This window comes from Dicentrarchus labrax, unplaced genomic scaffold (assembly GCF_905237075.1).
Source record: "Dicentrarchus labrax unplaced genomic scaffold, dlabrax2021, whole genome shotgun sequence".
Taxonomy (NCBI): domain Eukaryota; kingdom Metazoa; phylum Chordata; class Actinopteri; family Moronidae; genus Dicentrarchus; species Dicentrarchus labrax.
In genome coordinates, this window is record NW_026136718.1 from 22,628,117 (window position 1) to 22,641,488 (window position 13,372).

The 13,372-nt window shown below is 39.0% G+C and overlaps 3 protein-coding genes across 4 annotated transcripts; 1 reads left to right on the top strand and 2 right to left on the bottom strand.

The window, feature by feature from the left end:
- Positions 1–487: 487 nt before the first annotated feature.
- On the bottom strand, positions 488–6,363 carry slc35d1a (solute carrier family 35 member D1a). Its single transcript, XM_051376929.1, has 12 exons — positions 6,114–6,363; positions 5,773–5,806; positions 5,540–5,626; positions 5,375–5,442; positions 5,189–5,260; positions 4,965–5,033; positions 4,611–4,713; positions 3,862–3,954; positions 3,117–3,184; positions 2,783–2,861; positions 2,621–2,703; positions 488–1,870 (listed from the first exon to the last, which is right to left on the bottom strand). Exons 1-12 carry the CDS (start codon positions 6,221–6,223, stop codon positions 1,765–1,767), a joined length of 972 nt encoding a protein of 323 aa, XP_051232889.1. The 5' UTR covers positions 6,224–6,363; the 3' UTR covers positions 488–1,764.
- A 2,705-nt stretch (positions 6,364–9,068) lies between these two features.
- On the top strand, positions 9,069–10,829 carry aqp12 (aquaporin 12). Its single transcript, XM_051376150.1, has 3 exons — positions 9,069–9,754; positions 10,289–10,405; positions 10,494–10,829. The coding sequence occupies exons 1-3, from the start codon at positions 9,160–9,162 to the stop codon at positions 10,619–10,621; spliced, it is 840 nt and encodes a 279-aa protein (XP_051232110.1). The 5' UTR covers positions 9,069–9,159; the 3' UTR covers positions 10,622–10,829.
- Positions 10,629–13,231, bottom strand: rpp21 (ribonuclease P 21 subunit). 2 transcript variants are annotated; one of them, XM_051376154.1, is made up of 5 exons: positions 12,935–13,231; positions 12,703–12,803; positions 11,848–11,930; positions 11,509–11,643; positions 10,629–11,257 (listed from the first exon to the last, which is right to left on the bottom strand). In XM_051376154.1, exons 1-5 carry the CDS (start codon positions 12,989–12,991, stop codon positions 11,169–11,171), a joined length of 465 nt encoding a protein of 154 aa, XP_051232114.1. In that variant the 5' UTR covers positions 12,992–13,231; the 3' UTR covers positions 10,629–11,168. The 2 variants fall into 2 exon arrangements, with proteins under 2 accessions (XP_051232114.1, XP_051232113.1); XM_051376153.1 differs by having other exon boundaries at positions 11,486–11,643.
- Between the last annotated feature and the right edge of the window lie 141 nt (positions 13,232–13,372).

The following is a 13,372-nucleotide window of genomic DNA, read 5'->3' on the forward strand; positions in this document are numbered from 1 at the left end:
ATATGTGCACAATATGAAAATGTTTGATTTTGGTGACTCCTTGTGGTAGTAATAAAAAATGAATATAGCCCTGGTGTACAATTTAGGAGCTAGAGTGAATCTAAATTTAATCCTGTGGGCGGGTCCACTGTGATGTCACGTTTTGCCAGATATGACAGAAGGGGGAACCATTGCTCTACTGTAGTTTATCATCAGCTCCAAATACAGACAGAGCCTCAGTCACAGAACTGTGTTGAATTATTCAGGATTGAGAGACATTAGGATGTTTTAAAATGAATAATTACAAAATATATATCTATATATTTGTATATATAATAAATATCTAATTTTAAACGAGACTAAAGTAGGATATTTGAGGAAATTGGAGAAAACAGTAACATAGTGATCTTGGATATGCTTATATGGTGAGCACCACAGTATGTTCTCTGTAAATAAGATGCTAGATACTAAAATGACCTGAAGAACAAATCCCAAGGAATACATCATGTCAAGTTTTTTTTTTATGTAAAAATACATCATTGCTACAAATCCATGGTTACTGTGTTTGAGATCAGCATCAACAATGCACAAGTTACTCCACCTACAAAAGGAATTTGTCTAAAAAAAAAAGTAATAAATATAAAATGATGTAGATAAAAATGTAAAAAACAGAAAAGAAAAGATAACACTTGTACCTGACTATTAACATTTTAGAAAACCATGTTTCTCTTGCTTGAAACATACATTTCAGGAAAGTACAATAATCTCAATCTCAACAATGAACATAACAGGAGGTGAGGCAATATGGTTTCACCCTTCTTGCAGGTGCAACCTCAGTTAAAAGTGCGATAATGTGTCAGGAAAAAATAAGAAATGGATCCCCTTGTACAAATGAACCAGAAGTACTGTTTGTTAGTTCTGCAAAGAGAGAACCAGTTACAACCTTGGAGAGTCCACAACAACAATTCTGTAATACTGAGAGAGCAACATGTAAACTAATCTTAAATTATCTCCCAAAAGGAGGCAGCAACATTATTTAAAGCCACAATCCTTGATGGGAACCGACAGCCCCACTGCCCATCCACTTTGGTTGTTTAAAGGATGAGGTTAGATCACTGTCATTACCGTTTGTCTGTAATAAGCTTTTAACAGTGTATGCGCAAACATCAAAAGAAATGTACATGACTAAAAACTGAAACAACAGATAATGAGTGTCAGTGCATCTCGCTGTGCTTAGAATGCATCTTAAGTTACATCCCTTGTAAACAGCAAACCAGAAAAGGCAATATAAAATAAGGATTGTGCCTTTAAAATAACTATTACTTACTATTCCCACGATTTGTCAGTACACACCCAAGCTTTAAACAAATGATCATTCCAGCTGTTCAATCCTGTGTTCAGGAAACATTGTGTCATTCCAACATTTAACTTTTAACGTTCAGTTTGTCTTTATGTCAGGAAATGTAACATAAATAATATTGGTTCCAGGTTTCCCTTCTTCTCAATGCTCACATGTACAGTATCAAAATACAAATATTTAAAAAGAAAACACCATCTAAAAAAAATCAACCCACAATCCCTCTGGAGGGTTCGTAACCATGGCAGCGGCAAGAGTCATGGGGACGGCGTGGCTCCATTTCCACACAAACATGGTAAGGAAACGGACACAGCACCATTCCCACCAGTCAACACCTTTGCTGCTAAAATACTCCATAAATAAAAGTTCTACTAAAAATAGAGTTTTCCTGTTCATCAGCATAAAAATAATAAAATCCAGTGTCTCTGTCATACAACCACCTTGCCCTTGATGTCCAGCTTGGTGCTTTCACTTGCTTTGTTGGACTGCTCCTCTGTGAGAGTGATGTAGGAGTACACCAGGCTGCCCGCAATACTGCAACAAAGACCGCATGTTCATGTATACAAACACTTCACACCAGTACAAAAACCAACCAAATGAAGCTAAATGCAAAGTTTTATATTTACTCTAATCGTGTGATAAAAAGGCAGGATAACACTGTTTAGTAAAGAGGATTTGAATAACTAGAAATTAGTTATTTGGACTAATGTTGGAGAGGCTATACAGAACTTTCATCTGATCGTTGCAGGCAAAACAGGTCTTGAAAATGATGTGATTTGTGGCGATCCGCGTAAAGATGAACATGTTGCAGCACATCATTAGTCATGAAATGCATCATACAACCCAACGAGTTCTAGCAGGCACATATAAATTCCTGCGGCTGATTGGCACATTGCTATCAGTGATATCCGTGTCAGCACTGACTTTGTCTTTGGCTCTCAAAAAACAAATATCAAATTAGTTTACATCTGTTTACAACCAGAACCAGACCTCTTCAAGCTAATAAGCCTCAATGATGGAAATCGGGAGGCCTGGTTTTGATTGGTTTAAGAAATTTAAAACAGCCCACAAGGACTTTATTAAGGCCCTGTGGCACAGAAGATCACATTATAATTATAAAGCCTCCAGTACTTGTCTGCCATCATTTATATATTTTCAGAAAAACAAAACTGAACATTCAGGGATCACTGAGGTCAGTAGGATTCATTATTTGGGACGTCTGATGTGACATGTACGAACATCTATGAAGACAACTGGACATTTGAGTACCAAGTCATGTCCTACCTGATATTCAAACCTATGAAGTTAGTCCAAGAGAAGATGTAGTCTCCACTGAACACCATACCGATGTATGTCACAAGGACATTCTGCAAAATGGAGAAAATATTAATACATTTGTGTGTTTTAGTGTATTTTAACTACAACTTCACACAGATCTGAACTTACCTTGATGCAGCCCACAATCGTAGTTGTCAATGCAGAGTTGTATTGTGTACAAAGCACAGTGGAATACATCAGAACAAACCTGCAAAACAACCACGCTATCATATTACAAATGACTCATCACTTTCACAAAGTCATATTTCATAATGTTATACATGGTTGACAAAGAGTCAATGTGAGCTTCAAGAGAAGGCCTAGAGTCTAGATTTCAGCCACTGATATAACAGCAGTGCCACAGAGATTCTGTGAAATCCAGGTGTTCAATCCTGGCACAAAACACAATGCTGTTTGCTGGCACATGCATGCAAGCTGTGTAAGCTTTGGCCTGTATTCTTACCCCATGATGCAAGAGAGGATGAACTGGGTGAGGAAAAACACATCTGACCAACCATCATATTCCACTGCCTAAGAAGAGAAGAATAAAACACAACTGAACTCTAAAAGTGAACACACACACACACACACACACACACACACACACACACACGAAAGCATACATAAAAAATAGAATAATGCTAGATAACTAGGTAATTGTGTATTCAAAATGAGTAAAAAATGTAGTTTGTTTAGTAAAAAATTCAAGTCACTCCCTATGAACATATCTGGTCTGGCATTCAGTGGAGCACTGCAGAGTTGTGGATCACATTTTAGGGAGTTAAGGTTAATGACGCAACTAAGATGTACGTACTTTAATTAAACACTGAGTTTCCAACAGCTTTAAAAGGTAGTTGTCTGTATCTCTACTGAGGTTATTCAGTCAAGAGAGGTTGTAGGCGCTGCTGTAATAACTCTACTAGGTGCATAATAGCTGCTTTGTGCCTTCCTGGCTGCTGGGCCCCAGCTGGGCGAACCAGAAGGTCTCTGCCAACACTCACCAACAAACAGGCAGCTCATATTTACGGCACACACCCATGCTCACACAAATGTGCGCACATCAATTTAGGATTAAACCAAGCAATGACTGATCAGTTCCAACACCATAAACTAACTACAAAGACTTAACTTGACAGTTTAACCACAGTTACATTCCACAAATCTAATGAATAAAGATGTTTGGAGGTCTGAATGAAGGAACTGCTTACCTTCTGCATATCTCCAGTCACATGAGCCAACAGTATAGTGGGAAGGATCATAAATAATGCGTTATAATACAACAATCCATATTTCCCCAACTCCTACAAGAAAGAGTATAAAGATAGATGAGCAGGGAGCAAGAGGAACATGAAAAATAAGCAGAGCCAGAACAGAGAGGGTTATTCACAAGTCTTTCTGTGCATTCCTCACTAACTAGCGTACAGATGTCATGCATGGCCCAGCTCACTGCACTACCTAGAACCTCTTGTTTGCATTTATTTGATTCTGTTTTATGTGGCTCTTCATCTTCTCTTCACTTCCTTACAATCTCTCACACTCACATAACTCTCTCTGTCCTGCTCAGTATTAACAGCTGGTGGTCTACAGACACCAGACTAAATCTGGATCCGTTCTGCCTCTGCTGTAATGTGAGAGCTACAAAGTCTGCTCATGTGACATAAAAAAAAACAACTTAAAGAAGCTACAAGTCATTTCTGACTCAACTGTAGTTAACCTATTTAAGCACAACTTTTACACACAAATGATATTTTCTCTACAAAAACAGATTCAAACAGTGATTATTAAATCAACTTAGCAGGGAGTAAAAATAACTCATGGTGTTTGTGTACACTGAGTTCCTTCAAGCCAGCTGCTGAAGGACAGTTTGGGTTCTCTACATTCACCAACATCAGCTCAAAGCCAAAAACGGCTCCAACCCAACAATGGTTACTATTCATCAAATGGGGCTGCCACATACCTTCGCATCTAATTTTTGTTTCACATAGGCTCCGTTGGCTGCAGTCAGAACGTCGTTCATGAGAATGAACACGTAGCCTTGCAGGTCAAAGGACAAGTCAGCACTACAAAAAAGGGGATGAGAGAAAACGAAAGAAAGTGTCATGGGAGTAAATTATTGTGACTCACTAACGATTTAGCTTTGGGCATGCTCTGTTTCAGCAGGACTCCTTTAACTTCAAATATACATGTGTCTAATGACCCTAAATACAATAAAACTTAAGTGTGGACATATATCAGGGCTGGGCAACCCTTTGTAGTGGGGGTAATTCTGGTTTGGTTAACAGCCAGGACACCTGGATGTAGTAGAACTTACCTTGCGGCTATAAACGCCCCGAGGATCATTGTAAATACTGTCAGCTGGACAGGCCTGGAGAATTTCTTCCTGCCAAAGGTCAAAGACAGTAGAGCAATGAAATTCAATCTGGCTGCTCTAAATAAAAGCTGCAAACCAGTACAAAGAGAACGGCTTAGTGTCTCTGTGACTAAAAGGACCAGTAGATAACTGAGAAAAGTGGGTTATCTCTTGTGCAATCTTACTTGAGCAAAAGTCCCTCAGCCATCATTGTGAACAATATGGAGAACCTCCTGAGGACAGTAAACATCGGCAAACTGGTGGGAGAGGACAAAAAATTGCTTAAACTTGGCCAAACATCAACAGCCGTGCCCAATGAGCTCATGATGGCACTGAACCAACTTCCCTGTAACCATCATTCACAGACTTACTTCAGCCTTTTGGTTCCAAACAGACCAGTGATTTGATTTCCCACATAAAGGAGAGGTAGAGGAAACGTCTGTAAAACCAGGAAAACATGTAGATACTGTGAAGAAAAAAAAACTGATCGGGGTGCAATGCACATCATCTTAGAGAGATGGATAGGTGGGTCTCACTTTACGAGGTATGCTCTCATCACAGTCTGGGAAGCTGATCACCCTCGCAGCCTTGCCCACCCACAGCACAACCACTGTGGCCAACATCTGCACACACACACACACACAAACACACACACACACACACACACACACACACACACACACACACATTCAGTAACAGAGAATTACTTCAAGTCTGCCTGCTTTCAGGGAATATCGTTGCACAAAAAGGGGAAAAGCATTGAACCTACTTGTCCAATTCCGACACATATTGAAGAAGGGAACCTGAAAGGAACAGCAGAGTGAGTTAGTTAATGAAGTCCCAGTGAACATTACAGCCTATAGCCCGAGCACACTGTAGCTAACCTCGTACTTAACCCCGGTATAGCTTCCTACAATGCTACTGTAAGTGAAGCTGTCCTATTTCAGTCTGTACCACACGGCCATCCTCGCTAGCCAAAAGTTGCCGCTAGCTAATAAGCTCCACCGTGTTGGCTCCTCTCTCCAGCCAACAGTTGCTAGGTTAGCTAACACGGTAGCCGTTTTTTCAACTAACGTTACGACCGTTATAGGCGTTAGAGAAAACCGTTACCTGTAGTTGGTGAGGACACTTTTGTTCACCACGACGATGATAAACGAGCTCAGACCGTAAAACCCAGCGGCAAACAGCTTCACAAACAATGTCAGAGGTTTGTCCGCCATCCCCGACAAGTTCTCATTCCTCTCTGAGAGTCGGCTCTTCCCCTGCCATCACTTCACTGGCTCACCCGCTGCTATTCACACACACACACACACACACACACACACACACACACACACACACACACACACACACAACCTGGGGACGTCGACGTTTCACAACTTCCGCCTCAACTCTCAACATCACAGAGCACTCGGCAGAATGACCGTGGTTTCTTTACTGTCACTGTCACTGACATTAGCGGCTATAAAGGCAGTGGCTCTCAGAATATACCGACTACATCTTCATAATGATCATTTGTTACATGAGGGGGGTGGAAACTTAGAGCAGGAGCTGGATGGAGATTGTTATCTTTTCTACAGATTTAATAATTCCCCCATACTTTCATTCATGGATGTATTGTATACAATACAACAGCACTTCCTGGTTTTTAATCTTACATGTGATCTATATAATCCAATCACAAGTGAGGAGCTACATTCATTCATTCATTAGTTAGAATATAGAAGAGTTACAGTCAGTTGTTTGGACTGTTTTAGACTGTTAGTTGTTAGATGTAGATAGTTAACGTTATGTTATGTAGACTATAAACTCAATTACATGAATTACATTTCCTCCCATAGTAAACATATACTCACTTATGTTGTTATGTATTAAACTATATTTATTTTATATATACTATACTCATACTTTATACTCTATATTCTGTTGCTTTGATATATTATGTTATACTATATTACTGCATTTGACCTTAGATTTTATTTTCCATAATATATTATACTGTACTATATCTCTTACATGTACTATACTTTCCAGCCATTAACCACACCACTATCATTTCAAACAGTACTGTACTACTAGTTTAAGTGTTTGTGGGTGTCATATGTACAGTGTACTACATAATATTTAGTTTAATTGCTCTTGTTTCCATGTTATTTCTCAATTTAATTTAATATGATTTTACTTTTCTCTTTGAATCTGTATTATTTCTCTCCTTATGCATCTTATGGCCACCCACTAGAGCCAGTGTCCGTCCGAGGTTTCTGCCTGTCAAAAGGAAGTTTTTTCCTTGCTGCTGTTGCCAAGTGCTTGCTCATGGTGGGAACTGTTGGGTCTCTGTAAATAATTGTATAAGGAGTACAGTCTAGACCTGCTCTATTTGAAAAGTGTCCTGAGATAACTTTTGTTATGGTTTGGCGCTATACAAATAAAACTGAAGTGAATTGCTCAAAACTATTGATCTGTGGATCAATAAAGACAAGTTATTATGTAATCTTATCTTAACATTAGAGAAAGTATACAGCTTTAACATTAACAGAGTTCATAGAAGAATAGAGTAGGGTCTTATGTTGTGTGACAGTGAGCCAGCATGTACAGTACCAGGACCCTGAAATTGTAGCAGCTAAATGGAATTCAGTTTTAATTTTTGAATTATTTACACATGTGCATTCCTGATTGTGACATGTACAAATGTCTTATGTGTAAAGCCCTGGTTTGGAGCTGAGATTTTTGGGCTGGACTCCAGACTGGAGGCAGAAAGGACTATTTGTATTGTATGTCTGCCTTCATTCAGAGATCTTCATGGGGTTTGTTTTGGAGATTTTCAGCCAAGTTTTGTTATGTAGATCCAATTTTCTACATAAAAAATCACACATTCACCTAATACCTAAAAGTCACACTTACAAAAGAAGCTTAGCTAAATGAACCCTAAACACTATAAAGAAACAAACGTTTATGATCTGTCTCTTTGCTTGTGTGTGTCTATGTGTGTATGGATCATACAGCAAGTGACACCATTCTCTGTTGATGCAGCAGCAGTATGCAGAAATGTTATGTTTACTAACACTTCAACCACAAGATGGAGACAAAACGCATACTTAATGGTGGAATAACAAGCAATTAGAGTATTCGTTAACAGTGTAATTTAATATAGGGGAAAAGAAAATCCCTCTTCCTAAAGTAAAGAACTTAAAAAAAACATTGGAGCAGTTCTGTTAGTGTAACATTGCCTGTGGACCTAACTTGATATCTTGCAGTTGCAACAAACTGTGCAGCACGCCCTCATTAGAGATGGGTGGAAGACTAGCAATGCAAATAAACGTATTAGTTTAACTTCACAACAGAAGTTCAAGCATTGCATGCCTGTTTAATGCTCATCTTAGTGTTTAATGAATTGTATTTTATGTGAGTCTGTGCCAGGTCGATTGCTCTCTTTTGTCAGTTTAAATAGTTTACCAATGAAACAGCAAACAAATGATTATAGCGTTTATTGACTTTCTCTAAGACTAAGTGGTAACTTTGGGTTACAATAAAGACAAGTGGCAGGTGGAGCTCAGTATTCAAAGCTGATTAGACCACACTCACCATGGACTGATCACATAAATAATCTTTGTTCAACCCTTTCAGAGTCATAACACATACTGAGACAGAGACAAAATCATATAAAATAATATACACCATACTTTGAACAAGTCAGAAGTGGTACAGAATATATAAGCTGCTGGTTCAGAGTACTGGCACCTTTTTTTATTCCAATTCAAGCACCGCCTTTATTGTTATACTGGACTACCATCCCCGCAACCTTTGAATCCAGTGGGGGTATGTTTTCATTTGAATTTGTATTACTCTTATGCCACTTAGTTCTAGGAAAAAGAACATTTATGGTATATGTTATCCTGTAGAGAGAGGAAGGAAGCATTGAACCAAAGCCTTGATCTAATTATACATGACCACTGAATGAAGGCCAGGTTCCTGACCTGACCTTGCAAAGGCCCATGTGTATTTTGGCAGGTGGTCATGGGATACAAACCTGACGTGTCTCTGATAAGAAATGTGTCTCTGCATGTGCCACGTTGCCAAAACGAAAGCACAGTTTTTGAGTCAAACCCTCATTCACTTCTTTTTGAAAAGAAACAGCAGGGGACACCTGATCTGAGCCATGTCTGGACTGAACGCATCTCTCGGATACTTCCTGGCTGTTGTGATATTTGCAGCCTCAGTTCGAACACTACTTAAAAAATGGCCACGGTTTAGCTTCGTTTCAGAGTTTGCATCCTCTTTTATGTTGGTGGCATGTTGGCTGGAGGTGCAGACCATAGTGGAGGTGGGTGAGTGGGCCGGAGGCTTGGGTCCTGATGTGACTGTGACCATTCTGTTTGTGGTGCTGCTAACCCACGGGGTGATCTGTGGTGGTTTGTCAGGGAATCCCACCCGGGTGGTGCTTAAGTTCCTGCAGCTAGAGGCCACCACCCTGCCCTCTCTCCTTGCTGTTACATCCCAGTTTCTTGGGGCCCACCTTGGCCTTCTTGTAGCGGTGTACTACTGGAGTCTGGAGCTGACAGACATGCACATGATCAAAAATCTGATGGCTAGAGAGTGCAGCACATCTCTGCTGGTCTCTTTGCTTCAGGGTTTTTTCACTGAGTGTGTTTGCACGCTCATCCTTCACCTAATCCATCTAAACCTGCAACGCAGATCTGCTCTGATCCGGGTGCCTCTGATCGCTGTCCTCCTCACTTTCCTGTCCCATACAGGTAGGTTGTATGTGAACCTGCCCCCTCTTTCAAAATACACTCTTACAAAGAAACCTGTGTACTTTTGTAAATATGAGAAAATTCCTGCAGGAAAAAAGGAACATTTTCATTTAAAAAGTTTTGCAAAAAATAAATAAAATAAAATAAATATATATAAATAATGGCTCAGTGCATGCGTAGTATCATCTGGGATCAGTTTCATCTACAGAAGGCAAACTGCACTGAGAATCTTTTAATGGTAGCTGTATTTGAATGTGGCCTCTGACATACTTCAATAAATTCCTTATCACTCATGCATACTTTAATGAATTTGGCCAAAGAATTCGACCATGAGTCTATAAAAGAGAAGAAAATTGCATTTCATTATTAGTGTGCTCATTTTGCCGTTTCACTGGATAATATTTCAATATTTAGTTTCTTGTTGTTTGTAATCAGGGTTATGCTTCAACTTGCTTTTATAAACTTAGCTATAACTGATAAACACTGCTATGCTCACAAGGACCTTAAACTTTATTGGTCTGTTCTTTTCTGCAGCCAGAGGCTACACCTCCGCTTACATGAACCCATCCCTGGCCTACGGCCTCACCTTCCACTGCCCTGGATTTACCTTCACAGAGTATGCAGTAGTCTACTGGCTGGGTCCTCTCACAGGTAAATTACATTCAAATCAAATATATGTGCATCCTGGTATATTCTTTAAAAGTGAACACACTGTTTACACTGAATGTCTGTTTTCTAGGCATGATTCTTGCTCTTCTCCTGTACATGGGACACATTCCAAGGATTTTTGCCAAGAACCTACTATATTTTCAGAAGACACGTTTCAGAGTGCCAAAGGGGGACAAAGGAGAAAATAAGAAAATGTGAAAGAAACTGGAAATTTGTATTTTCTTTTAATCACCAATTTAGGAAAGTACCTGACAACAAAATTGGTTAATGGTCAAGAGATATTTTCCTCAAGTAACAGTCACATGCCTGTACAGAAAATGTAAAATACTAAGCGTAAAAAAAATGTGGCGAATTGGTGAAATTCTCCATTCTTGATGGCTGTTTTCAATAAAATCATGAATGATAATTTTCTTTTGGAAAAACCAAATCAAAAAAGAAAAATACTTTTACCAACATTTCTTCTTTTAATGCATGTGTGGGACACCACACGATGGCCATCTGCTGGTAGCATCAGAAATTACACTGATACATAAAGTCATACAGGCCAAAAAAAAAAAATAAAAAAAAACAATAAATCATATCAAAATCAATAAATTACTAAAATACAGAAGCAAAAGGTTGGTATTTAAATAATATCAAACAACTTCCTCAGATATGGATACATGCAACCCAATAAAGCCACACATATTTTAAACAAAAAGAGAAATATCCTTCATATTCATCGGTGAGAAGAGGGGAACTGCTGCTACGTGCTCTGGGCAGCACTGGGTTTAGAAGACGCTGATCCATCAGGCTTTCTGTCTTTTGGCTGATTCTTAAGAGAAGGGCCCTGATCTGTGGGTGAGAAAGAACAAATAATAATGGTCAGTACAAAGTTGAGTAATCTGAATTTGCTACTTTTTCAATTCAACTTCAATTCTGCAGTATTCGGTAGCTAATTTACACATTCTGTTTCAGGCTCCCAGTATATTTAATCTTCAAAATTAATAGAAAAATTGCTAATGCTAAAATGCTTGATGCTTCAGAGCAGAGTACTGTTTAGAGGAGCACAGTATGCCGTACAGTGTTGAGTTGAGCTCTGTCACCTGGCTGCTTCTGTTGCTGCAGCTGAGCCTCGGGACGGTCTACCCACAAACAATAATCTGGATTATTCAGTAACGTCTTGCTCTGCCCACAGCTGAGGCACCTCAGAACAGTAAAGCGAGTCTTGCTGTTTTTTCCTAGCAAGACAAAGTCAACAAAAACAAGGTTAGTGTCTCTGAACATGTTTATTTCAATTTAGCAAACAAACTGATGATTAAACATCTAAATTAACTGTTTAAAAAACCTAAAACATCTGACATCTAATGACATTGTGTATGCAATGCTAGGTAACATGGAGAACGGCAGGAACTGAACTGTCACTATGAATGACAGACACTTACTTCGTTGTCTTGTTGTAGCAGTTACACCAGGGATGAGCAATGAGCAGCACTTCTTGCATAATGTTCTCTTCACTGATGGGTCTCTGCGATAAAATGAATAATTAACAGATGCTGGAAATCCTATTTATGCTTGGACAGGTTAGACTTAAAAGATAATGCTAGTATTATTATATTTGTTTCTTGGGTCTACCAACCCTGTCTATGGCTCTTATCCTAAAGCCCATTGGTCCCTACTAAACATTTAAATCTTTCAAAATGTGTCACACATATATAGTTTCAGTCTTTTAAAAGGCTCAGTAATTTACTACAAAGGCTGGGCACTGTAGTTTTTGGGAAACTTTACTCAAACAGGAGGAAATGGTGCATTTGTTGAGGACTATTTTCAACAGTGGATTGATTTATATGTTTTGCTAACAGCAGCAGTACAGTGCGTGTGGGACTGACCCAAAAACTACAGTGCCCATGTTCATCATAAAGGAGGAACAAGTCATTCAGTACAACACTGTCTAATTCATGTGTTTTTAATATTTAATAAAATACATCATACTGTAGCTAACTTTACACAGACAGTGCTTGTTGGTTGATATTATTATTATTATTATTATTGTTAATATTATTATTGTTGATCCCTGAAAAATAAAATGTATGTCTGAATAGCTTTTTTTAGTTGGATCAATGTCCACATACAAATGAAAAGCTATGCAACAAAGAAAAACAAACAACAAAACAACATGTTTCTTTACAGGGAAGCAAAAGTGACGCACCTGACGTCATTATGAAGTGACTGGCTGTGAGTCAGCCTTCAAAATAAAATCAATACCAGACGAACATGTCTTGAGATTGATTTAAACTTACTGTCTAAGAACTAAACGTCTTGCAATGGTCCTCTGTGTGAAGCAGTAGAAACGAGCCAGCTCTTTATTTTCCGGGTTTTGAGATAAAACACAGTGTGCAGCCTGCAGAGGGATGAAACCAGTGGAGTAAAATCATTATACATGTTAGCAAGGTAGCTAGCAGCATGTTAGCCATGTGACTGCTGCCGACGGTATCAGGACAGCGATTAGCTTTTCACTCATCTATTTCCTACCTGGTAAAGATAGTTCAGTCTTTGGTAAGCTTCTTTGTCTTTCATTTGGGATGCCATTACACACAAAGATCAGAAAAGAGCAGAAGTTTCGTCCTGTTGGCTGTTTAAAGCTACAGCAGTCTGAGATGAGCCGGTACAAAACACTATTACACTTCCGGGCAAAACCTCCAAAATAAAAGCGCACGATAATCTGACGCTAAAAAAACTTAAAACTTGCTCAAAAATTAAACGACTGTCACACTTCTTCAAAATAAAGCTCCCCAAGCTCCGTCACCTACATCCTAAACGTGTAACTGCCCTGCCTGTATAATATCCAGCTTTAAAGCTGATATTAAAGTCTTCACTGGTTACACAAGAAAGGAAATGAACGCTGTATTGCATCACTTATATTAGTGTAGCCTCATGTTTGTTTCCCAGTGTGGCTTCATAAAAAATAAA

Excerpts from the sequence above, each read along its gene's own strand:
- aqp12 (XM_051376150.1), top strand. The coding sequence starts at position 9,160 with ATGTCTGGACTGAACGCATCTCTCGGATACTTCCTGGCTGTTGTGATA. Across the intron at positions 9,755-10,288 it reads CACTTTCCTGTCCCATACAG|CCAGAGGCTACACCTCCGCT; the intron begins GTAGGTTGTATG and ends TCTTTTCTGCAG. Across the intron at positions 10,406-10,493 it reads CTGGCTGGGTCCTCTCACAG|GCATGATTCTTGCTCTTCTC; the intron begins GTAAATTACATT and ends TCTGTTTTCTAG.
- slc35d1a (XM_051376929.1), bottom strand. The coding sequence starts at position 6,223 with ATGGCGGACAAACCTCTGACATTGTTTGTGAAGCTGTTTGCCGCTGGG. Across the intron at positions 5,807-6,113 it reads AGTGTCCTCACCAACTACAG|GTTCCCTTCTTCAATATGTG; the intron begins GTAACGGTTTTC and ends TGTTCCTTTCAG. Across the intron at positions 5,627-5,772 it reads TATGTGTCGGAATTGGACAA|ATGTTGGCCACAGTGGTTGT; the intron begins GTAGGTTCAATG and ends GTGTGTGTGCAG.
- rpp21 (XM_051376153.1), bottom strand. The coding sequence starts at position 12,991 with ATGGCATCCCAAATGAAAGACAAAGAAGCTTACCAAAGACTGAACTAT. Across the intron at positions 12,804-12,934 it reads GACTGAACTATCTTTACCAG|GCTGCACACTGTGTTTTATC; the intron begins GTAGGAAATAGA and ends ATCCCTCTGCAG. Across the intron at positions 11,931-12,702 it reads AGACGTTTAGTTCTTAGACA|AGACCCATCAGTGAAGAGAA; the intron begins GTAAGTTTAAAT and ends ATTTTATCGCAG.